Genomic DNA, 25754 nt, shown 5'->3' on the forward strand with positions numbered 1-25754 from the left:
TCAGGAGTGGCGTACAGAGGAATAAAGGGCGTCACGGAGGGAAGCTGGTCCCTTTGCTGCGCCGGTTGCTGTGGCAACGGGAGATAACCTGGCAATGGAGCCAAAGGAGTTAGGTGATGCGGTGGAAGATGCAGGGTACCGTGGCGATGGCTCCCGATCCCCTTGGGGAGCCTTGAGGTGGGGCTTGCGGTGGGAAATTCTACCCTTATCACCTCTCCTCCTAGTTCCTCCCGAAAGGAAGATCCCTTTGGAAACCATTTCACATGTCTCTGAATGCCTGCTAGGGTTGCCAACTCCAGTTTAGGAAATTCCTGGAGATCTAAGGGCTGTTCCTGTGAAGGGTGGAATCTGGGGAGGAGCCCAGCGATGCCATAGAGTTCAAGAAGAAGAAAAAGTTGTTTTTTATACACTGACTTTCTCTACCACTTAAGGGAGAATCAAACCGTCTTACAATCGCCTTCCCTTCCCCTCCCCACAACAGACACCCTGTGAGGTAGGTGGGGCTCAGAGAGCTCTAAGAGAACTGTGACTAGCCCAAGGTCACCCAGCAGGCTTCATATAGAGGAGTGGGGAAACCAACCCGGTTCACCAGATTAGAGTCCGCTGCTCATGTGGAGGAGTAGGGAATCAAACCCCAGTTCTCCAGATTAGAGTCCACGGTTCCAAACCACTGCTCTTAACCGCTACACTACACCGGTTCTCACCCTCCAAAGTTGTTACTTCCTTCAGGGGAACTGATCCCTGTCTCTGGGGATCAGTTGTAATTCTACAACTAGGGTTGCCAACCTCCAGGTGGTGGCTAGAGATTTCCCGCTATTACAGCTGATCTCCAGGCGACAGAAATCCATTCCCCTGGAGAAAATGGCCGCATTGGCAATTGGACTCTATGGCATTGAAGTCCCTCCTTTCTCCAAACCCCGCCCTCCTCAGGCTCCACCCCCCCAAATTTCCAGGTATTTCCCAACCTGGAGCTGGCAACTCTATCGACAACTCCAGGCTCCACCTGGCAACCCTAGTGTCGACAAGTCATTTTTATAGCCTGCTCTGGACATAGGGTTGCCAACCTCCAGATAGCACCTGGAGATCTCCCACTATTGCAATTGATTTCCAGACGACCAAGGTCAATTCCCTGGGAGAAAATGACTGCTTTGGAGGGTGGACTCTATGGCATTGTACTCTGTTGAGGTCCCTCCCTTCCCAGGCTCCACCCCCAAAATCTCCAGGTATTTCCCAACCCGGAGTTGGCAACCCTATCTGGACACCACAATAAAACTGGCACAACTAGTCCCCGGTGCATCTTCAAGTTATTTGAGAGTTGCATGGTTAGGGTTGCCAGGCCACCGGCGGGAGGTTTTTGGGGCAGAGCCTGAGGAGGGTGGGGTTTGGGGAGGGACTTCATTGCCATAGAGTCCAATTGCCAAAAACAGCCATTTTCTCCAGGGAAACTGATCTCTGTCGGCTGGAGATTAGTTGTAATAGCAAGAGATCTCCGGCTAGTACCTGGAGGTTGGCCACCCTACGCAAGGCTCACTTTGTGTTTGTCTGTCTACTTGAGCGCTGTAAGGCAGAAAGGCAGCGAACAAATGTTCGAAATGGATATTTATTTATCTGATCATTAATTGACAGGTTGCTCTTCTGCCTTTGCAAGCCGCCCTCCCAGCATAAATAAATAAATAAATCCTGAAATAATGCAGTTGGATGGAGAGCGGAAAGCACTGTACAATCGATAGCATTAGCGTTAAAACCGCAAAGCAAGGAACAACTTCATTTAAAGCCTTCTGGAATCAAAACGTCCTCGTCTTACACCAGAAGGCATGTAAAGACAACGCTGGATGCCCCTTCCTGTGGGAGGGAGTTCCGCAGCCAATTACTGGTATCCCGGAACAATCTTGCCGTATGATCTCTGGCTGGAAAACCTCCCTTCTTTTGTCTAACTTGCCTCTTTTTTACATACTTACTTTAACGATGCTGTTCATGTGGCCACTTCGGCCCTGAACAATGTCACCCTGGACCAAAATAAAAAGGAACTAGTAAATAACCCGTAAGGAAATTAGTATTTCTTAATCTTAATTGACTGGGAAATAAATTTGGTGACTGCCAATGTAGTATTAAAATCCACCCCTGCTAAAAGAGCCCTCAGATTATCCAGTTTAGAGACACATTCCTGAATAAAAGGCTTTATCCATCTGTCTCACTTGCCTCTTTTAGGTTTATGGCCTTCCTGACCTAGGTTTGCCAACCTCCAGGTGGGACGTGGACATCTCTTGGAATTACAACTGATCTTAGGGTTGCCAACTGCCAGGTAGTAGCAGGAGATCTCCTGCTAATTCAACTGATCTCTAGCCAATAGAGATCAGATCACCTGGAGAAAAATGGCCACTTTGGCAATTGGACTCTATGGCATTGAAGTCCCTCCCCTCCCCAAACCCCGCCCTCCTCAGGCTCCGCCCCAAAAACATCCCACCAGTGGCAAAGAGGGACCTGGCAACCCTAAACAGCAACCTATTAGTGGTCCTCATATGGAGGTAGGGTTGCCAGGTCCCCCTTTTTTCCACCAGCAAGAGGCTTTGGGGGCGGAGCCTGAGAAGGGTGGTGTTTGGGTAGGGGAGGGACTTCAATGCCATAGAGTCCAATTGCCGAAGCGGCCATTTTCTCCAGGGGAACTGATCTCTATACGGCTGGAGATCAGTTGTAATAGCAGGAGATCTCCAGCTAGTAGCTGTAGGTTGGCAACCCTTTCTCCAGCCGATACAACTCAGTTCACCTGGAGAAAATGGCCACTTTGGCAATTGGACTCTGTGGCATTGAAGTCCCTCCCCAAAACCCGCCCTTCTCAGGCTCCACCCCAAAAACCTCCCACTGGTTGCGAAGAGGGACCTGGCAACCCTACATAGGGGCCATGCGCTAAAGCAACTTTTTCCTCCAGGGGAGCTGATCCCTGTCTTCTGGAAATCAGTAGTCATTGTGGGAGGTCTCCAGGCTCCACCTGGAGGTTGGCAACCCTTCCTTACGGGGAACTCAGTGAAGACAAGATTCCTGATGTGTAGCCACATGGGGAGGGAGGCAGTCCCAAATATATTTTCACGGGGGATCTTCCTCGCTGCCTGCCTTTGCCGCACCGCTCTCCCCTCCAGGCTGTCCCCGTTTCATCGACAGTGTCCCCCGCACAGTACATTAGCGATAATAATCGATCGGCAAGTCAATTAGCAGAGTGTTCGTTTACTACGTTGGCACCAGTAGGAGCCCTTAAAACCCTTCCCTGTGCGCACTTGCCAGAGGTCAGAGGCCAGCGAGACATCTCGGCCTCCTCCCGATTTCTGTGTGATTTTTGACAATAGCGGGGATGCAATTCCTGGATGCAAGAAATTGATAAGAAATTATCATACCTAAGGCCTATCTAAGGATACCTTATTAAGTATGGGGAAAAGGGAATCTATATTAACCATCAAGAATCATATCTTTAAAATAGATTATTCCAGCTTTATAATGCGTGCTCAGAGAGGACGCTCTACCCAATTTTTGGGTATCCTTCCATCTCTGCAGACCCCAGCTTCTTTTAGCAACCTGACAGTCCCTTGTTACCGCAGAGCTTTTATGCTCGCTCGTTTGAACACCTCTCCTTCGGCGGTGTTAAATGGTAGATACGAGAACTTACCTTATTCAGATAGACTTTGTCCATGCGATCGGAAGAGAGTTGACCCACTATTTCATATGATGTTGGAATGTCCCCAATTAGGGTTGCCAACCTCCAGGTACTAGCTGGAGATCTCCTGCTATTACTACTGATCTCCAGCCGATAGAGATCAGTTCCCCTGAAGAAAATGGCCGCTTTGGCAATTGGACTCTATGGCATTGAAGTCCCTCCCCTCCCCAAACCCCACCCTCCTCAGGCTCCACCTCAAAAACCTCCCGCCAATGGCAAAGAGGGACCTGGCAACCCTATGTCCATACTATAGTGATGCCAGCTAAGATAATAATCTATTCCTGAATATTCTAAATGCCAAGGATGACTCTTTCTTCTTATGTTGTTAGACTTATGCACATTTACTTTACCAAAGTTTACTGGCTACTGGCACATGATTAGGGTTGCCAGGTCCCTCGTTGCCACCGGCGGGAGGTTTTGGGGTCAGAGCCCGAGGAGGGCGCGGTTGGGGGAGGGACTTCGATGCCATAGAGTCCAATTGCCAAAGCAGCCATTTTCTCCAAGTGAACTGATCTCTATCAGCTGGAGATCAGTTGTAATAGCAGATCTCCAGCTAGTACCTGGAGGTTGGCGAGCTACACATGATGAATTGTCTAATTCGTTCCTTTCTTTCATGCAAGCTTAGAAGTTGCACTTCTTCGAGGGGGAGCGATAGAGAATTCTGGGCAACTTCAACAAGCGATCGTTCCCAAGAATCTTTGGGAGAGGAAGCCCTGATAGGTTAAACTGGTTTTAAAAAATGCGTTATGTGTCCCTACGTTTGTGTAGTCTCACATGTTTTTGGCTGAGCAAAGACTATGAGCAGTGAAGGATAAGAGTGGCCGTATTTATTTCCGGACAGCGGAGCGATGCGTCCTTTCTTTATAACTTTTATGTGTGTGTTAAGTGCCGTGCTTCCGACTCATGGCGACCCTATGAATCAAAGTCCTCCAAAATGTCCTCTCTTTGACAGCCTTGCTCAGGTCTTGCAAACTGAGGGCTGTGGCTTCCTTTATAGAGTCAATCCATCTCTTGTTGGGTCTTCCTCTTTTCCTGCTGCCCTCAACTTTTCCTAGCATGACTGTCTTTTCCAGTGACTCCGGTCTTCTCATAATGTGACGAAAATACGACAGCCTCAGTTTAGTCATTTTAGCTTCTAGGGTCAGTTCAGGCTTGATTTGATCTGTAACCTACAGATTTGTTTCTTTGCCAGTCCAGGGTATCCGTAACCCTCTCCTCCAACACCACATTTCAAAGGAATCTACTTTCTTCCTATCAGCTTTCTTCAATGTCCAGCTTTCAACTTTTACTTGTTTAAAACTATTTTTTGTTAGATATCCATCTATTGCCAACCTGTTGGTTGTAATTTTTGCAGAAAGCAAAGCAAAACACTAATTACAGTTCTATAATTCATTTTTTTAAAAAATCTGAAATGTATAAAAACTAGCCAATGACTTTTATCATAAAAATGAAGTTGTAAAAATAACAGCAGTTTGAAAAATGACATCCGCCGGTAAGCTTGGCCGGGCAGAAGAGAAATGATTTCACTAACTACCTACAGATGGCAACAGGAGAGGCCCGGCAGACTTCTCTCGGGAGGGGCTTTGTAATCCAGGTGCCCCCCACGGAAAGCACCCTATTTTTAGCAGAGGATAACCTCCCTGCGGATAATGCTAGTGCCCGAAGCAACTTTCTGCCAGCAGAATTTAATTCACAGGGGATTTGCGTGTGAGGAAAGGGTTCCCTTTGGAGTCCCAGGCCTAAGCTTTAGAAATCACCTAGATCAGAGCTGTCAAACATACGGCCCGCAGGCTGCAGAGGTCTTATCCAGCCCACGAGCCAGCCAAGGCAACCCCCCCCCATTTCCAATCTGGGATGGCCAGCCCACTGCGGTCTCGCCAGCTGAGCCAGCCCCGCCGCCAGTCCCGATGTGGGCTGGTAAGGCGTGGCCCAGCCCTACCAAGAGGCATTTATGTCCTGTCCGGCCCTTGTAATCGATGAATTTGACACCCCTGACCTAGATTTTAGCCCAGAAACAAACATGGTATCTGGTGAAGTTTGAAGAGAATGGCGCTTAAGTACATTGGTTTCTGATGAAAGCTGAGCTGCTGGGTTCTGGACCGCTTGAAGTTTCCGAACAGTTGTCAAGGATGGCCCTGCGTGTCGTGTTCTTCTTCTTCTTCTTCTTCATATTTTTTTTTATTTTCTTCATATAACATATCAGCATATAAAACAATATCCAGCACTAAAAAATAATAACAATAATAATAAAAAATTCTAATAATATTGCTAATTTAACAATAAGACGACTTCCCCCTCCCCCACTTCCATCTAAAAATAAATTGTATAAACTTTTGCTAATGGAACTAATCCCAACATTATGTTAAGTAAGTAATATAGTCTTATCCTATCCGACATTTTTAAAACTATACCTAAATATAACATTAATATAAAATATAGATAAGGGATTAGATCAAAGAGTATCCTTTAAATGAACCCATTGAAAATTGATTTTCACAATACATTCTCCAAGGCTCCCATTCCCCCCAAAACTGAACATTATCATTCTGGTTTATCAGAGCTGTAAGCTTCGCCATTTCAGTCAATTCCAGCATCTTTTTTATCCAGTCTTTTTTGTCTGGTATCTCCAAAGTCTTCCATTTAGCTGCATATATCACTCGTGCAGCTGTGGTGGCATATATCAAAAAAGTTCGTGTTCTACAGTAGTCACAGGGTGTCTGTTGTGGGGAGGGGAAGGGAAGGCGATTGTAAGCCGGTTTGAGTCTCCCTGAAGTGGTAGAGAAAGTCGGCATATAAAAACCAACACTTCTTCTTCATTTGGAAAAGTGGGGAAACCAACCTGGTTCGCTTTTAGCTTTTGTATCCCTTGTGGAACGGTTACTTTTGCAATGACTTCTGTTCATTCTAACTATATCCTTTATATAGTTTAAGTCAGGGGTCCTCAAACTACGGCCCGCGGGCCAGATCCGGCCCCTGGAGGGCTTTTGTCCGGCCCGGGGACCGAGAAAGCCAGTCCCCCCTTGCCCCCCTCCCCAGAGCTTTTCTGGGCTTCCTGGCCGTGTGCACCCAGCCGGAAGCCTCCCTCCCGCCCCAGTCGCCCCCTTCCCTGCTCCCTCTCCAGCCCAAAACCCTCTTTCCTGGGTGCACAAGGCGTCTTGCCGCCTTGCGCGCCGCCCAGTCACCCCCTTCGCCCTCTCCCTCCCAGGCCCAAAATCCCCTTTCCTGGGCCCGGTTTCCCCCCTCTCTTCCGCAGCACGCCCCACCGGGAGACTTCTCCCATTGCCTAGCTTTGTGCCCTGGCTGGGCCTGGCCGCCTCGAGCACCATGCAACTGCGCCTGGTCCTTTGGGCCCTCCACGATGCAGCCCAACGTGGCCCTGGCGTTCCTGTTTTGGCTGCAGTCGGGCAGCGTTCTCACGGCTCGGGACTCTCTCTCCTCCCAGGGGTATCCTTGTGGCCTGGAGGTAATTGTAGGGGCCCTTTGGTGGGGGGGGGGCTGGGCATATCTCCAGGGAGAAGAAAAAGACTTGTGGCCAATTATGCACGGGAGGTTTTGCCTTGGAATACAGAATACAGAACCTTTATTGGCATTTACAGTAACAAAACAAACAGGTAAAGCAGCTAGATATGGATCTAAAAAAAGAATGAATTTTTGCCTTGGATTTGCTGGTCTCCAGATGCACATTTTCCCCATCTGAATTCTCAGAACTCAAAAGTAAGCTCCCCCCACCCCCGGGCAGAGTTTGGAGAATTCGGATGGGGAAAATGTGCATCTGGAGAACGGCAAACCCAAGGCAAAACCTCCCATGCATAAATGGCCTTGGTTTTTACATGCCGACTTTACCACTAAAGGGAGACTCAAATTGCCTTACAATACCCTTCCCATACCCTCCCACAACAGACGCCCTGTGAGGCAGGCGGGGCTGAGAGAGCTCTAACAGAGCTGTGACTGGCCCAAGGTCAGCCAGCTGGCTTCGTGTGTAGGGGTGGGGAAACCAACCCGGTTCACCAGATTAGCCTCCGCTTCTCACGTGGAAGAGTGGGGAATCAAACCCGGTTCTCTAGATCAGAGTCCCCGCTCCAAACCGCCGCTCTTAACCACTACATTTGTAAGGCGCAGGCCCTTGCCACGGACTCCAGCCTCTTTATTCCCCATTAACTCGCCTCTGTGCGTGCAGAGAGCGCAAGGGAGGCCGGGAATTTGTTCATATATATTTTCAAACTATAGTCCGGCCCCCAACAGTGTTTGAGGGACAGTGAACTGGCCCCCTGTTTAAAAAGTTTGAGGACCCCTGGTTTAAGTCATATGGACTACTGCAATTGCTAATGGATATAGTTGAAGGATCTATCCCAAATGGGAAGAAATGAATTCCCTGTACTCATTGTGTGCATTTTGAATTACGTGAATTGAATGGAACTGATGAAGAATGAAACTATCGTCTTCCTTTTTGTAAACAGTTTTCTACACATCTGCTGAGTTCATGTGACCAGCTATTAGAGTCTTCTTGGATCAATGTACCTTTGTGGACTATTGAAACATTTTTTTGCATACCGTTGTGGACTATTGAAGTAATTTTGTATATAATTGTATTTTTGTCTTTTTCCACATATATATGCACTGAATACACCTTGATGTTTCACTGTTTTGTGTTGTATTAATCATTGCCTAAGATTCCTGCAGTACCTGGAGGTTGGCAACCCTATCTGCCGCTGGGCATTCTGAGGACCTCGTCGGCCACCGCCAGCGCTGCTTCCCTTTAATATGATTACAAATGCGTTTACCGGAGAAGGCCCAAGCTGCCTGCTGAGATAATCTAGCCCTTTCTAATCCTGAAAGCGGCAGAGAGCCGTTTTGGGCAGGCTTTAACTTCCACTGCTGACGGAGGCTTCTTTGGAGAAAGGCGTGATGGTGGCAGAAGAAGAAAAAGAGGGGACAGGCGAAATGTCCAGGATAATTTCTGATACCACTGAAACGATGGAGCTCAAACCTGTTTGGGATTCACACGCGCCCTCGTCTCATGCAAAATTCCCATCCCCTAATCCTCAACTGTCCTGACCTGAATAGCGAGGGCTAGCCTGATCTCATCAGAGCTTGGAAGCTAAGCAGGGTCAGCCCCGGTTAGCACTCGGATGGGAGACCACCAAGGAAGTCCAGAGTACCTACACAGAGCCAGGCAAATGGCAAACTACATCTGTTGGTCTCCTGTTTCTGTCTAAACATTAGGAAGAATTTCCTAACAGTTAGAGCAGTTTCTCAGTGGAATAGGCTTCCTCGGGAGGTGGTGGGCTCTCCTTCCCTGGAGGGTTTTAAGCAGAGGCTAGATGGCCATCTGTCAGCAATGCTGATTATGTGACCTTAGGCAGATGATGAGAGGGAGGGCATCTTGGCCATCTTCTGGGCACGTAGGGGTCACTGGGGGTGTGGGGGGAGGTAGTTGTGAATTTCCTGCATTGTGCAGGGGGTTGGACTAGATGAACCTGGTGGTACCTTCCAACTCTATGATTCTATTATTCTTGCCTTGAAAACCCCACACGGGGTCATCATAAGTTGATTAAGCTGGTTCCTCATCCTCTTGAAAAGGAGTGACAAGTGGAGTGTTTCAGGGATCTGTCCTGGGCCCTGTGTTGTTCAACATCTTTATAAATGATTTGGATTAAGGAATAGAGGGGATGCTTATTAAATTTACAGATGATGCTAAACTGGGAATAGCAAATACAGTAGAAGACAGAGCCAAGATACAGGATGATCTTGACAGGCTGGAAAACTGGGCTAAAACTAATAAAATGAATTTCAACTGAGATGAATGTAAAGTTCTGGAAGAAGAAAAGAAGAAGAAGAAGAAGAAGAAGAGTTGGCTTTTATATGCCGACTTTCTCTACCACTTAAGGGAGACTCAAACCTTCCCTTCCCCTCCCAACAGACCCCCTGTGAGGTGGGTGGGGCTGAGAGAGCTGTGACTAGCCCAAGGTCACCCGGCTGGCTTCATGTGGAGGAGTGGGGAAACAAATCCAGTTCACCAGACTAGTCTCCGCCCCTCATGTGGAGGAGTGGGGAATCAAACCTGGTTCTCCAGATTAGACTCCAAACCACCGCTCTTAACCACTACACCATGCTGGTAGGAAAAATCAAATGCATAATTATAGGATGGGGGAGACTTGTCTTGGCAGTAGTACATGTGAAAAGGATCTAAAGGTCTTAATAGATCATACGCTGAACATGAGTCAGCAGTGTGATGCGGTAGCTAAAAAAGCAAATGCGATCTTGGGCTGCATCAACAGAAGTATAGTGTCCAGATCACGCGAAGTGATGGTATCGATTTACTCTGCTCTGGTTAGACCTCGCTTGGAGTATTGTGTTTAGTTTTGGACACCACAGTTTAAGAAGGATGTTCACAAGCCGGAACGTGTCCAGAGGAGGGCAACAAAGATGGTGCGGGGTCTGGAGACCAAGTCCAATGAGGAAAGGTTGAAGGGAGCTGGATATGTTTAGCCTGGAGAGGAGAAGACTGAGAGGGGACATGAGAACCATCTTCAAGTACTTGAAGGGCTGTCATATAGAGCAGGGCTTCTTAAACCTTTTCCGCTCGCGACCCCTTCTTGCCCAAGAAATGTTTACGTGACCCCGGGTATACAAAATAGGTATACAAATCAAACATTTACTGATAATAAATCATAAAGAAACCTTTTACTGTTGCCAAATTTTTCACAACCCCCACATTCAGTTACAGACCCACAGTTTAAGAAGCTTTGAAATAGAGGATTGTGCCGAGTTGTTTTCTGTTGCCCCAGAATGTCGGACCAGAACCAACCAGGTTGAAATTAAATCAAAAAAGTTTCCGGCTAAACATTAGGAAGAACGTACGAACCGTTAGAGCGGTTCCTCAGTGGAACAGACTTCCTTGGGAGGTGGATTAAGCCTCTCCTTTGGAGGTTTTTAAGCAGAAGCTAGATGGCCATCTGATAGCAGTGCTGATTCTGTGAATTTAGGCATATCGTGAGAGTGAGGGCAGGAAGGGATGAGTCAGTGCTTGGCTCTCGTGGCCCTTTCTTACTTGTCCAGGGTAATGCCGATCACCACTTTGGGGTGAGGAGAGAATTTTCCTCCAGGCTAGATTGGCCCAGGGATCCTGGTTCCTCTGGGCATACAGCAGGGGTCACTGGGGGAGTGGTGGTGGTGGGAGGTAGCTTTGAATTTCCTGCAGTGTGCAGGGGGTTGGACTAGATGGCCCTTGGGGTCCCTTCCAGCTCTGTGCTTCTATGCAACTCGACAGCACTTTCCACCGCCACCAATCTCAGATGAATAGGGGCTCTTTGTAGTTTGCACGCGACTTTTTTATTCAAAACGTTTTGATTCTGCCTTCCACAAAGGCTTGTGAAGGCTCGTGACAGATGCCGAGCCAAAAAAAGTTGCAACGTTACAAAGATTTATTTATTGGTTTATTTATTTCAAACATTTATTTGCTGCCTTTCTCCCTCAAGGCGGCTTACAATATAAATAAGTCATGAAAAACACAACAGAATCAACAATGGTAAAACCCATAAAAATCATAATGGGTAAATAAAAGCGTTTCTCCCTTCTAAGAGGCTGAAATTGGGTTGAGTCCAATCCGTAAGGGATTGTTCCTTGTACCCGTTCCAACTCAAGAGTACTCCTGCCAAAAGGACTTCGCGTCATCTATTACTGGAAGCCGGGATCTCTTGGATCATTCCTGCAGGATCGCTTGCATCTTTTCTGGCTAGCGAAAGAGTTCCTTTGATTCCTGTGAAAACCATGCCTTTGAATGGTTCTTTCAGATCAGGAGAGCATGAAAGGTGGAGGGTCCATCCTTCTATTCCTGAGAAGGTCTTCGGGTCCATTCTCACAGCCAATCTCCTTCTCCTTTCAGATGAACCGACCAATCCAGGTGAAACCAGCGGACAGCGAAAGCAGAGGAGGTACGCCCCCGTCTGAGGTGTTTGGGAGTAGGGGTAGTACAGTCCAAACCCAAATTTCCAGCCTTGTTTGATGGTAAGGCTGCAGCTTCTGATCAGGTCTCATTCTCCTAATGGTCTCTCCCCTGTTTAAAGAAACAAAATTGGACCGTCAAATCCAAAGGGTTTAAAGTAAAACCCAAGGGTACCCGAGATGAGTTCTCCAGAAATAGATGTTTGGATGGGCCAGTTTGCAGGCTAGATTTCCCCACGGATGTCTTCCATCGATGCAACTTCCTGTTTCCCTCTCCAGAAGACAGGAAGCTGTTTGTGGGAATGCTGGGTAAGCAGCAAACCGACGAGGATGTCCGGAAAATGTTCGAGCCCTTCGGGAGCATCGACGAGTGCACGGTTCTCCGTGGCCCCGACGGCACCAGCAAAGGTGAGCGGATGTGGGCGGTTGTCCTTCCTTGACTTTGACAGGGAGTCCTTGTTCTGGGCAGTAGCTTAAGGCAGGAGGAATGATGCCATATGAAGCAGGAGGGGCTGTGGCTTCCTGTGGGAGCATCTGCTTTGCCCACAGAAGGTCCCCGGTTCCATCCTGGGCACGCCTAGTTGAGGGATCTCAGGGAGCTTAAAACTTTGGAGAGCTACTACCAGTCAGACTGGATGCTACAGAACCACGTAGAACAATGCTGTGACTCTTAGAAGGATTCGTATAGGGTTGCCAGGTGTCTGGAAATCTACGGGAGGGTAGCGGGGGGGGGGTGTCAGTGATCCAGGAGAAAAAAGAAAAAGAAGGCCTTGCCTACTTACCTGAAGTTCTGACCTCACGGTTCCTGCTGATTCCTAGAGCTACCTGGAAGTGACAAAGGTCACTCTAGCAATTGCCGGAAACTCTATGGTAAGATTACCACCGAGTTTCTGCCAGGTACGAGTCCAGAAGCACCTTAGGGTCCTTGGCTACTTACCTGAAGTTTTGACTTTACAGTTCCCGATGATTCCTAGAGCTACCAGGAAGTGACAAAGGTCACTCTAGCAATTGCCAGAAACTCGATGGTAGGATTACCACCGAGTTTCTGCCAGGTACGAGTCCAGAAGCACCTTAGGGTCCTTGGCTACTTACCTGAAGTTTTGACTTTACAGTTCCCGATGATTCCTAGAGCTACCCGGAAGTGACAAAGGTCACTCTAGCAATTGCCAGAAACTCGATGGTAAGATTACCACAGAGTTTCTGCCAGGTACGAGTCCAGAAGCACCTTAGGGTCCTTGGCTACTTACCTGAAGTTTTGACTTTACAGTTCCCGATGATTCCTAGAGCTACCCGGAAGTGACAAAGGTCACTCTAGCAATTGCCGGAAACTCGATGGTAAGATTACCACCGAGTTTCTGCCAGGTACGAGTCCAGAAGCACCTTAGGGTCCAACCAGGTTTTCAGGGTATGAGCTTTCAAGAGTCAAAAGTCCCTTTGTCAGATACCAAAGTTGATGGCTCGCTACTCCATGTGGCTGAATGTGGTGCCTTTCAGGAACTAGTTTTAGGGCGAAAACGCACGGTCGCTTTAGCCTCCTTTCTTCCCTGTTCCAGCCAGGATTCAGCCAGGATCGAACGCACGTTCGTGCGTTCGATCCTGGCTAAATCCTGGCTGGAACAGGGAAGAAAGGAGGCTAAAGCGACCATGTGTTTTCGCACTTAGAGGTAACTATGTTGGTCTTTGCAGTAGAACAACTAGGTACGAGTCCAGTCGCATCTTAGAGACCAACTTCTGATGTATCTGATGTAGGGAGCTTTGACTCGCAAAAGCTCAAACCCTGGAAAGCTCGTTGGTCTCTAAGGTGCTACCGCTTCTCCATGCTCTGGAGAGCTGCCACCAGTCGGAGAAGACCCTCCTGAGTTAGATGGACAACTGTTGCTATTTGGGATAAGGCAGCTTCAGAAATAGGGAGAAACGCTATTTTTACTCCCCCCAATGGATTGTGTGTCATCCTGTTTACCTCCCAGTGCGCAGATTGAATGCTGATTCTGTTTATTGACTTGCTGTCCCCCCAATGCTTCAGGGCAGGCAGTTTTTAAAGTCTTACATGTGTATTCGTTGAGCTCAACGCACATTTGTCCACTCATTAAACCAAAATCAATAGCTGAAAAACTGTTCCCGAGAAAGGGCGGCGGTAGTTTCGTGATGGCCCTGGCTCCGGCCAATCGGAGCTGTGCGCAGCCAACTTCCTACTGCAGGCCAGCAGAATGGGCTCTCCCCTGGGCTCAATCTGGGAGAGAAGGTGGCGGGTTTGCTCAAAAGCAGTGTGTGTGTTGGGGGGATGAGCTTCAGCAAATTCGCCACTCAGGTAACGACAAGGCTGGTCCTTGGCTGGTAGCTTGGAAACACTCGAAAGACGTCTGTCTTTCTCCTCCCCTGCCAGGCTGTGCCTTCGTGAAGTTCCAGACGCACGCGGAAGCGCAGGCTGCCATCAACACGTTGCACGGGAGCCGCACGTTGCCGGTGAGACCTTTGGGTGTGGGGTGGAGGCAAGGGGGGGGAACCCCCGCTGCGGGTGCCCAGAAAGTCGCCTTCCCTTCGAGCTCCATCCTTGGCAATGGGAAACTCTTCCCTGGGCGCTGCTGCCTCCTGATGGACAAGGCTTGCCGCTGCACCTTCTCCAGAGTTTGGTCCCAAGAGATTTGCATTGCAAAACCAAACCATAGAAAGCCTTTTCGCTTTGCGTTGCCGACTTTTTGATCAGCCCCGTGCTGCTGTTCCATCCAGTAGGCACACTTTGAGCTGTAGAGACCAGCAGGTGATGATGTTTATTCTGGATACTTTGAACGGCATTTCTGGTGCCGGATCGAGCCGTAAAACCTACTCCACCTGGGATGGCCTTTAAAAAAAAAAAATTGATAGGAATGTGCTATTCTTATTATACTTCTGAATTCAGATTAGAGTAAGGGTGTTGAACTAGGGTTGCCAACCTCCAGGTGCTAGCTGGAGATCTCCTGCTATTACGACTGATCTCCAGCCGATAGAGATCAGTTCCCCTGAAGAAAAATGGCCGCTTGGGCAATTGGACTCTATAGCATCGAAGTCCCTCCCCAAACTCTGCCCTCCTCAGGCTCTGCCCCCAAAATCTCCAGGTATTTCCCAACCTGGAACTGGCAGCCCTAATTATACAACATAGATAGGGTTGCCAACTTCCAGTACTAGCTGGAGATCTCCTGCTATTACAATAGAGATCAGTTCCTGCTATTACAATTATCATCTCCTGCTATTACAATAGAGATCTAGCCAATAGAGATCAGTTCCCCTGGAGAAAAGGGCCACTTTGGCAGTTGGACTCTATGGCATTGAAGTCCCTCCCATCTCCAAACCCTATCAATTCACCTGGAGAAAATGGCCGCTTGGGCAATTGGAGTCTATGGCATCGAAGTCCCTCCCCTCCCCAAACCTGGCCTTCCTCAGGCCCCAGCCCCAAATCTCCAGGTATTTCCCAACCTGGAGCTGGCAACCTACCTGAGGAAAGGGTCCTCCCTCTGCCGGTACCTGAGATGGGGGATCCCATTTCATCTCCTGCCCAGGCAGCGACTAGACTCAGGTCTCCTTCAACTTATGCACAGGTGTTTCTGATGATGGTTTTTCTCTCTCCCCCCCCCCTTCCAGGGCGCCTCCTCCAGCCTCGTGGTGAAATTTGCAGACACCGAGAAGGAGCGGGGGCTCCGGCGCATGCAGCAGGTGGCCAATCAGCTGGGCATGTTCAGCCCCATCGCGCTGCAGTTCGGGGCGTACAGCGCCTACACCCAAGCAGTAAGGGGGCCGCCTCCAGTGGGGGAGCGTGAAGCTGGGGTGTGTGTGTGTGTGTGCTGGGGGTGGAGAAGGCATGTGGGGGGACAGTGGGGGCAACCAAACGCACAGGGTTTCAGACGCCCCTGGGCCTGGTTCTCACCGACAGTAAACCAGAGCCTGTAGGGCTGCCAGCCTCCAGGTGGTTGCGAAAATACAACAGCACAGCGGCCAAAATACATGATAATGTAATATTCACATAGATCCTCTATATTGGTAAGAGATCCAAAGGACCCAAACTGTGCTTGATGGCTTAATGAACCGACCACCACAAAAAAAGATAGTTCCAAAAAGAGCCAGTTCTTGACGGCTTAAATACAAAACATCTTCCAAACATGGTGGATGTATTACATGCACCATCAACAGAAAAGTCCAAGAAGCATAATAGTCAATCCAGCACTACCGTTGCCAGACAAAATCAGTTGTGATCAATTTCAACACATTTCCAAGATGGGAAAAGGGAAGTCGGGTTTCTGACCCTTTTCAAGGTGTTTTCTTCAGTCTCCTATAGTTATGTGCTTGAGTGAAATTGACCAGTTGGTGCTTAACAATCCTTCATTGCGATCCTATTACCACTGACCTCTAGGCGACCAAGATCAGTTCCCCTGGAGAACGTGGCTGCTTTGGAGGGTGGGCTCTGCGGCATTATACCCTGCTGAGGTACCTCCTCGCCCTAAATCCTGCCCTCCAAAGGCTCCACCCCAAAATCTCCACATATTTCCCAACCCAGAGCGGTCAACCCTAAGTGCCTGGGCTGCAGCTACGGTTGCCAGCCTCCAGGTAGTAGGGTTGCCAACCTCCAGGTAATAGCAGAAGATATCCTGCTATTACAACTGATCTCCAGCTGATAGAGATCAGTTCACCTGGAGAAAATGGCCACTTTGGTAATTGGACTCTATGGCATTGAAGTCCCTCCCTAAACCCCACCCTCCTCAGGCTCCGCCCCTAAAACCTCCTGCCGGTTGCTAAGAGGGACCTGGCAACCCTACCAGGTAGTAGCTGGTGATCTCCCGCTATTACAACTGATCTCCATGCGACAGAGATCAGTTCCCCTGGAGAAAATGGCCGCTTTGGCCATTGGACTCTATGTCATTGAAGTCCTTCCCTTCTTCAAACCCCGCCCTCCTCCTGCTCTGCCCCCAAAATCAGCAGGTATTTCCCAACCCAGAGCTGGCAACCCTACTCACTAGGAGTGCCGAGGGCCAGGTGGAGCTGTGAGATCTCCCAGAATTACAACCGATCTCCAGACGACAGAGCTCAGTTCCCTTGGAGAAAATGGCTGCCTTGGAGAGTTGACTCTGTTTCGTTGCATCCCTGCTGGGCTCCCTATCCTCCCCAAACTCTGCCCTCCTCAGGCTCTGCCCCCAAAATATCCCACCAGTGGCAAAGAGGGACCTGGCAACCCTATGTCAACCCTAGGGACAGCCATGATAGAAGCTTTGGATAGAAGTACTTGAAGGGCTGTCATAAAGAGGACGGTGCCAAGTTGTTTTCTATTGCCCCAGAAGGTCGGACCAGAACCAACGGATTGAAATTAAATCAAAAGAGTTTCCGCCTAGACATTAGGAAGAATTTTCTGACAGTCAGAGCGGTTCCTCAGTGGAACAGGCTTCCTCGGGAGGTGGTGAGCTCTCCTTCCCTGGAGGTTTTTAAGAAGAGGTTAGATGGCCATCTGTCAGCGATGCTGATTCTGTGACCATAAGGCAGATGATGAGAGGGAGGGCATCTTGGCCATCTTCTGGGCATGGAGTAGGGGTCACTGGGGGTGTGGGGAGGGGGAGGTAGTTGTGAATTTCCTGCATTGTGCAGGGGGTTGGACTAGATGACCCTGGTGGTCCCTTCCAACTCTATGATTCTATGATTCTATGATTTTGATGGATTCAAGCTCTCAGTGAAGGGCTTTGCTGTCTTTCTTCCTCCTTCCCCAACTCCCCCAGCTAATGCAGCAGCAGGCAGCCCTAGTGGCCGCACACTCTGCCTACCTCAACCCCATGGCCACGATGGCCGCCGTCCAGATGCAGCAGATGGCCACCATCAACCCCAACGGCCTCATCGCCACCCCCATCACGCCCATCACGCCCTCCTCAGGTAACACGGGGGCCCAGGGCGGGTGACGCGGGGCCGGGTCTCCGGTCCCAGCCGTGAGCTCGGCTGCTTGGGGCAGCTCAGGGGGGGAAATGTTGACGTTCCAGACCCGCACTTGGCCCTCAGCCGCACGGGGGCCATTTGCACAGGGCTGTTTTCCCTTGCAGTCACCCCGCCAGCTGCTTCAGTGCTTCGTTGCGATTGTGCATGCTTTCCCCAACCATCAGAAGTCACCTCGCTCTCCCCGCGCGTTTTCTGGACTCACGTTTTGCCTGCGTTTTCCGGTTTCTCGCTAAAACAGTGGCGGGAAAGGCGGGCGAGATGTGTAGAAATGCGCGGGGAAAGCGAGGTGGCCTCTGACAGTCAGGAAAGGCATTTTAAGAGAAAATGGCAAAAGAAGAGTTTCTGCGTCCTTCCCAGCCACTTGCTTCCAGAGAGAGCTGTGTGTGAAACCAGGCTACTAATGAGGCCTTTCTGAAAATATCTCACCTCTGTAAAATGCAGGGCCTCATCTGGGGTAGCCCCAGCGTGCTGGATTGCCATCCTTTGGGAAGCCCGTTTTGCTCTGTTGAGAGTACAGAGCAGTTTTTTTTACAATGTGTAACTTTGTCTTCTATTTTGTTTTGGGCTTTTTATTTTAGTTTGTGGTGTTTGGGGTAATGGATTGCCGTAGTTTCGTATCATGTAGCACTTTGGAAATATAGCAGAAGGGGGAAAATTTTTTCACATATACTGTGATTTTGTTGAAGTGCAGAATGGGGGAAATCTCTGTTTTCTTTTTTCAAGTTTCTAGCTTCTATGGTTGGTTTGTCAGTTGTCTGGCTTTTCAGATTCTGAAAACGGCTTACCCAAAAAACAAAAAGACTCAAAACAAACACCATTAAATGTAGATCTTATATGGCGCTGTGTGGAGGGGGGGGTTCATCTGACTGTAGATCGAGGCATGACAGAGAGTACCACTTGTAGCATTGCTGGTATCTTTGCTAGAGATACTTGCCGAAATCTCAGATGCCAGAGAGATAGCTGGATATGATCTTCAGTGCCCCACAGAATTCCCTACTGCCTTGACCCCAAGTAGCAAAAATGCAAAATAGAGATGCATGCAAGAAAATTTGTGTTTCTAATGCATCATATATCCCTGTTGCAGGGTTCCAGTTTTCTTGGTGGTCTAAAGGTTAATTTAAGTGCAAAGGGTTCATTCCCTTGGCTATCTGGAAAGGAAATATCTTGAAGAGACCTACTGGAAAGAGGCTCTTACTGGGGGGGGTGTGGGGGACCTCTACATTGTTAACAGTACTGGACAGTAGATTATTCTAAGTGTTCACAGTTTACAATAATACAAAATCCCACACTGGTTGAAGGCTGAATCAGACAGACAAGACAAAGTGTGGTATAACAGAATGTCAGACTAGGATCTGGGAGACCCAGGTTCGAATCCCCATTTGTGACACAGAAGCTTGCTTGGTGACCTAGGGCTAGCCACAAACCCGCAGCCTGACCTACCACACAGGGCTGTGGTGAGGATAAAACGGAGACGAGGAGAACGATATAAGCTGGTTGAGATCCCTATAGGGAGAAAGGCGGAGCATAAATGAAATAAAGGAATTCTGGTCAGTGAAGGTAATGGATGGCAGGGGAAGTCACGGGGGCTGGGGGTGGGTCCCGGCCAGGAGGTCTTTCTCCCACCCTCACCTGACGTCTTTCCCCACAGGTACCAGCACACCGCCTGCCATTGCTGCCACGCCAGTGTCTGCCATCCCAGCCACCCTCAGCGTCAATGGGTACAGCCCCGTCCCCACACAGAGCACGGGGCAACCTGCTTCTGAGGCCATTTACACCAACGGCGTCCACCCCTATCCAGGTATCTTTTCTGCCTGAGGTTGCTTCTCCACATCAGTTCCCCTGGATAAAATGGCTGCTTTGGAGGGTAGACTCTATGGCATTATACCCCACTGAGGCATTAAACCCCACTGAGGTCCCTCCTCTTCCCAAAACCTGCTCTCCCCAGGCTTCACCCCCAAATCTCCAGGAATTTCCCAACCCAGATTTGGCACCCTTCGCACCGCTCTGCCTTCATTGGTCTCTCTTTAAAGGTGCTCGAGGCACATGAAATGTGACCCTTATTGCCTGTGTTTGTGCTTCTCCCCCACCCCCCGCACCCCATGCCACAGCACAGAGCCCAGCGGCCCCCGTGGATCCTTTGCAGCAAGCCTATGCCGGGATGCAACACTACACAGGTACGGGGTGTGTGTGAATGTGGGACCCTGTATGGTGTCAGCGTGGGGGTTGCTGGGGACATGTTGTCCACTCTGTTACAACACCAGAGGCTTGATGTACCTTCTTGCTCATAGGCCCCGTTGCCTGGGCAACAGCAGAAGCTCGGTGTGCCTCATCACAGCATAGGCCCCGTTGCCTGGGCAACAGCAGAGGCTCGGTGTGCCTTATCACAGCATAGGCCCCGTTGCCTGGGCAACAGCAGAGGCTCGGTGTGCCTTATCACAGCATAGGCCCCGTTGCCTGGGCAACAGCAGAAGATCGGTGTGCCTCCAGCATAGGCCCCGTTGCCTGGGCAACAGCAGAGGCTCGGTGTGCCTTATCACAGCATAGGCCCCGTTGCCTGGGCAACAGCAGAAGATCGGTGTGCCTCCACCATAGGCCCCGTTGCCTGGGCAACAGCAGAGGCTCGGTGTGCCTTATCACAGCATAGGCCCCGTTGCCTGGGCAACAGCAGAAGATCGGTGTGCCTCATCACAGCATCGGCCCCATTGCCTGGGCAACAGCAGAAGATCGGTGTAACTCATCACAGCATAGGCCCCGTTGCCTGGGCAACAGCAGAAGATCGGTGTGCCTCATCACAGCATAGGCCCTGTTGCCTAGGCAACAGCAGAAGATCGGTGTGCCTCATCACAGCATAGGCCCTGTTGCCTAGGCAACAGCAGAAGATCGGTGTGCCTCATCACAGCATAGGCCCCGTTGCCTGGGCAGCAGCAGAAGCTCAGTGTGCCTTATCACAGCATAGGCCCCGTTGCCTGGGCAACAGCAGAAGCCTGCCACTTGCCACCGCTTAGGCCCTGTTGCCCGCACGATGCCAATCTGCTGGTCCATCCATTGCCTAGGCCTCATGTCCCAGGCAATGCCAGGCACACGGTGGACATTCCTTTGCCCGGTCCCTGTGGCTTGACCCATGCGATCACAGAGCCTGCCCTTGACTCTGTCCTGCTTTCTCCCGCAGCCGCCTACCCTGCTGCCTACGGACTGGTGAGCCCGGCCTTCCCGCAACAGCCGGCCACTATAATTGCCCAGCAGCCGCCCCCACAACAGCAGCAGCAGCGGGAAGGTAGGTTGGAGGAGCCCTTTTTGACCCTGGTCCTTTTCAGCCTACCCAGAAACCCTTGCAGAGCAAAGAGTTGGAGTGGGCAGGCTTTGCGTTTCAAAGATACTGCCCACCTAGGGTTGCCAGGTGCCCGCTGGTGGCGGGCAAACCCCTGATAATGTGCCCCTCTGCCCACTGACCAGCTGAGGGCCGGCGGGCAATCGTGCACTCGCACGCCGACGCAAGGAGCTTTAGACCACTTAAACTCTTTGAGTGGTAAATGGTAGAGAAAGTCAGCATATAAAAACCAACTCTTCTACTCTTCTCATAATCCAATGGATTGAGGATCCTATAATTTAGTCAACATTTGAACATGTGGCATATAGACGAGTTGCCCAAGGACATATTTTTAGATATTTGGAAACCTTTTATAGCCAGAAAGGAGCTTCCGTCCCGGAAGAGAGATCTGAATGTGCAACTATTTAATTCGACTCAGTGCCTCCTTTCCCTCTGGAGTCTTCTTTGAAGAACTCCCCCGGAAGATCTTTCAAAAGGCTCCGATTTCCAAAATAAAATGGAATTAAAGCCTGCCAAGGGTTTGCTCTCGCAACTCCTGGCTTTGCCAAGGACATTTCTTTCCAAAGGGGCCATTATAAACGGTTAAAGAAGCTCCAGCACAGCTGATTCCGGCTGTATTGCCAAGCCGAACACCTCCAGGTCCGAACACGCTGTTGTGAGATCCAGAACCAGCACCTTCCTTGGGAGGCTCCTTCCCTGGAGGTTTTTAAGCAGAGGCTAGATGGCCATCTGTCAGCAATGCTGATTCTGTGACCTTAGGCAGATCATGAGAGGGAGGGCATCTTGGCCATCTTCTGGGTATGTAGGGGTCACTGGGGATGTGTGGGGGAGGTAGTTGTGAAATTCCTGTATTGTGCCAGGGGTTGGACTAGATGACCCTGGTGGTCCCTTCCAACTCTATGATTCTATGAACCATCATCACCTGCCGGAAGTCACCGCCAGAAGCTCACTTCCAGGGGATTTGAACTTCCAGGGTCTCACCACAACAAAACGATTTCCTTCCAAACTGAGAAAAGGAGACGTTAAATGGGGAATAACAGAGGGGCTTGTGTGCAGCAATGACAGGGCATGGGCCGTGGGATGATGGGAAGCTGATGAGACATCCTCCATGGGGACCGAATGGACCTCTAGCTTACTCTCCCTGCTGCGTAACCAGAGAAAAATGAGCACAGCTGATTTTGCTTGCTGTACTTTGTGGGGAGGTCCTTGATAAAGGAAGTGCTGGTGTGTTTGGCACTCCAGTTTTTTCCAACTCACCAGAAGCAGTGTCCCCTAGGGGTGAGCCAGGCCCCAGCGCTGGGTGACGCTCTGACCACTGGTGTGCTTGCGGGAGGTCTTGACTGCACTGTACATCCACCAAGCGGGAATGAAGGGTAGGCCGGGTTCACAGTTATTTCTGGCAAGTTATTAGGGGCAGACGGGGCCTCGAGTGATTCGTGGGGGCCGGGTTCAAACTGAGCTGCTGCCACACTTTGCTGTAAGCAACAGTTGGCACAGACTGGGAGGCTTTTCATTGTGCCAAAATGTCCGAAGAACTTTCAAGGGAGCCGAAAGAGTCTCAGAGAAGTTTCGGCTCTGCCATTCTTAGGGTCCACTGTGTTCCTGACGGTTCTATGAAAAAAGCCCACAAGAAAAAAGCCCACAAGAAAATTGCCCACAGAAAAAAACCCACGGTCATAAATGCACACAAGAAAAAAGCCCACACAGAAAAAAGCCCACACAGGCTTTTCCCCATGTGGTTTTTTTTCTTGTGTGCATTTATGATCGTGGGGTTTTTTTGTGAGCAATTTTCTTGTGGGCTTTTTTCATGTGGTTTTTTTTCTGGTTACCGTTCCTGATTGGTAATATTCTCTCTCTCTCTCTCTCTCTCTCTCTCCCTCCCGCCTCACCTGTTCCCCCATCTTCTTTCCTTGCCCTCCTACTGCCGCTCGCTGTCCTTCCCCAGGTCCCGAGGGCTGTAACATTTTCATCTACCACCTGCCGCAGGAGTTTACGGATTCCGAGATCCTCCAGATGTTCCTCCCCTTCGGGAATGTCATCTCTGCCAAAGTCTTCGTGGACCGGGCTACCAATCAGAGCAAATGTTTCGGTATGGATGGCCAGTGGGGAGGAGAGGGGGGCACTGGTCTCCTTCTGCAGCCGGCGATGCAGGGCCAGCCCGATCCTTTGGCAAACCTAGGCAACTGCCTTGGGTGCCAGATTTTGAGGGGCCCCGAAAAGGGAAGAGAAGCCTCCTCTGTTGGCTTGAAGGGAAGCTTAGTATTCACTGGCTTGTAGAAGCTCCGTTTCTGTTGACTTTGGTCTTCCATGGCTGCCATGATAAAAGCGCTCATCTATTTTATTTATTTTTAGGTTTCTTTTTGAATGCCTAGTAAGCATTCTCCCTTCTCACAGATGATGCATGTTGAGATTCTCTTCTCTCCACTTCTCTTCTCTCCTTTCCTCTCCTCTCCACTTCTCTTCTCTCCTCTCCACTTCTTTTCTCTCCTTTCCTCTTGACTAACTGCTGCTGCCATTTGTCCTGCATGCATTACTTTTACATAATTTATGTTGGTGTAACTGTGAGAGCACGGGCAACAAAAATGATGCCATTCCTCTAGCCCCTGGAATTCTTAATTGGCATGGCTCTTGATAGGTCAATCGGGCTGGGTTGGCAATTCCAGGTTGGGAAATTCCTGGAGATTTGGAGGTGGAGCCTGGGGAGGGTGCGGTTTGGGGAGGGGAGAGATGTCAGTGGGGTATAATGTTAAAGAGCCCACCCCCAAGCAGCCATTTTCTCCAGGGGAACTGATCTCCGTAATCAGTAGATCAGTTGTTCAGTTCCCAGTGAAAAATGAGCGCTTGTATGCAAATGAGCATTTAGGCGTAACTTGATTATAACTTTCGGCATGTCTTCAAAGCGGCTGAAATAATAAACTACAGATAGAGTAACAGCCTTATTATTGCCAGACTACAGCCTTATTTTTGCCAGACAGCAGATGGATTAAATTATCGTTGTGAGAACATACAGGAAAGTATGAAATCAATGGAGTAATAAAAGATGATCTGATAGAAGAATATAAATAACAACGCAATTGACTGAGGTCATTCATTCATTCATTCTGGCCCAACCTGGAGGTTGGCAACCCATTGAGAGCCAGCGTGGTGTAATGATTAAGAACGGTAGACTCTAATCTGGAGAACTGGGTTCGATTCCCCACTCCTCCACATGAAGCCAGCTGGGTGACCTTGGGTTAGTCACAGTTCTCTCCAAACCCTCACAACCCCACCTACCTCACAAGGTGTCTGTTGTGGGGAGAAGAAGGGAAGGAGATTGTAAACCGGTTTGATTCTCCTTAAAAAGGTAGAGAAAATCAGCATATTAAAACCAATTCTTCGTCATTGATGATCAACGTTTGAGCATATCGCTGTAGCAATGAGGACTAGAAACTTCCATATAAAAAAGAAAGTACAATCTCAGGAAGAATAATTCCACACTCAATGCTTCATCTGTGCACCTGAAGAACTCCTCCTGGTTGGCCACTGTGTGAACAGACTGCCGGACTTGATGGGCCTTGGTCTGATCCAGCAGGGCTTCTCTTAAGTTCTTCTGTACCCTTCACGGTCCCTCTCCATGTCAGGTTTGGTCTCAGCGGGTGCTCCCCACCCCCTCTCTTCCTTTCCCCTCAGGCTTCGTGAGTTTCGACAATCCCGCCAGCGCTCAGGCCGCCATCCAGGCCATGAACGGCTTCCAGATCGGGATGAAGCGCCTCAAGGTCCAGCTGAAGCGGCCCAAAGACGCCAACCGGCCTTACTGAGCTGCTGCCCATCAGGTGAGTGCCCAGGTTGCCATGGCATCCCAGCTGGATCCACTAAGAGTAGAGAGATGCCCAGAGGCATCGTGGCTGCTGGAGGACAGGGGGCATCGGCAGGAATCAGTGCTCTTTCCCTCCCTGGGGCACAGTGCCACATCTGTTCAGCTCAACTTAGGCTGAGGATCACAAGCCACACCTTCATAGAATCACAGAGTTGGGGAGCCATACAGGCCATCTAGTCCAACCCCCTGCTCAATGCAGGATCAGCCTAGAGCACCCCGACAAGTGTTTGTCCAGCCTCTGTTTAAAGACCGCCAGTGAGGGGAGCTCACCACCTCCCTAGGTAGCCGATTCCACTGACGAACAACTCTTACTGTTAAAAAAAAATTCTAATATCCAGCAGGTACCTCTCTCCGTCCGCCATTTAAACCCATTATTGCGAGTCCTATCCTCTGCTGCCAACAGGAACATCTCCCTGCCTCCTCTAAGTGACAGCCCTTCAAATACCTTCAACATTCTCTTGTCCAGACTAAACATTCCCAACTCCCTCAGCCTTTCCTCCTAGAGCTTGGTCTCCAGGCTCCTGATCATCCTCATTGTTCTCCTCTGCACCTGCTCGATTCTGTCCACATCCTTTTTGAAGTGAGGCCTCCAGAACTGCACACAATACTCCAGGTGTGGCCTGACCAATGGAGTATACAGCAGGACCATGACATCTTGCAGTTTGGCTCACCTTCTTGCAGGCTCCCGTCAGTCCCTTCCTTCCCTGACGATCCCTTTTCTACAACAGGGTAGCCATGTTGGTCAGAAGTAGAAGAGCTAGACTCGAGTCCAGTAGCATCTTCGAGACCAGCACGATTTTCGGGGTATGAGCTTTCAAGAGTCAAAGCTCCCTTTGTCAGCTCCCATATCCGACAAAGGGAGCTTTAACTCTTGAAAGTTCGTACCCCGAAAATCTTGTTGGTCTCCAAGATGCTATTGTACTCAAATCGAGCTGTCCTTTTCTACGAGAGGCACTTACTCCCAATGTGAGACAGTCCAG

General features: G+C 49.7%; 1 protein-coding gene across 2 annotated transcripts in view; it reads left to right on the forward strand.

The window, feature by feature from the left end:
- Positions 1 to 25754, forward strand: part of CELF3 (CUGBP Elav-like family member 3) — an 88040-nt gene that overhangs the window by 58046 nt on the left and 4240 nt on the right. The window contains exons 3-12 of one of the 2 annotated variants that reach the window (XM_056852387.1): positions 11589 to 11637; positions 11927 to 12055; positions 14031 to 14110; positions 15263 to 15406; positions 17380 to 17530; positions 19239 to 19388; positions 19699 to 19764; positions 20760 to 20864; positions 22864 to 23007; positions 24588 to 24742. In XM_056852387.1, the coding sequence (XP_056708365.1) occupies positions 11589 to 11637; positions 11927 to 12055; positions 14031 to 14110; positions 15263 to 15406; positions 17380 to 17530; positions 19239 to 19388; positions 19699 to 19764; positions 20760 to 20864; positions 22864 to 23007; positions 24588 to 24715 (1146 nt within the window). In that variant the 3' untranslated portion in view covers positions 24716 to 24742. The remainder of the gene's footprint in view (positions 1 to 11588; positions 11638 to 11926; positions 12056 to 14030; positions 14111 to 15262; positions 15407 to 17379; positions 17531 to 19238; positions 19389 to 19698; positions 19765 to 20759; positions 20865 to 22863; positions 23008 to 24587; positions 24743 to 25754) is intronic. The other variant, XM_056852388.1, reaches the window with a different exon arrangement.

This window comes from Euleptes europaea, chromosome 7, assembly GCF_029931775.1.
Source record: "Euleptes europaea isolate rEulEur1 chromosome 7, rEulEur1.hap1, whole genome shotgun sequence".
Lineage (NCBI taxonomy): Eukaryota > Metazoa > Chordata > Lepidosauria > Squamata > Sphaerodactylidae > Euleptes > Euleptes europaea.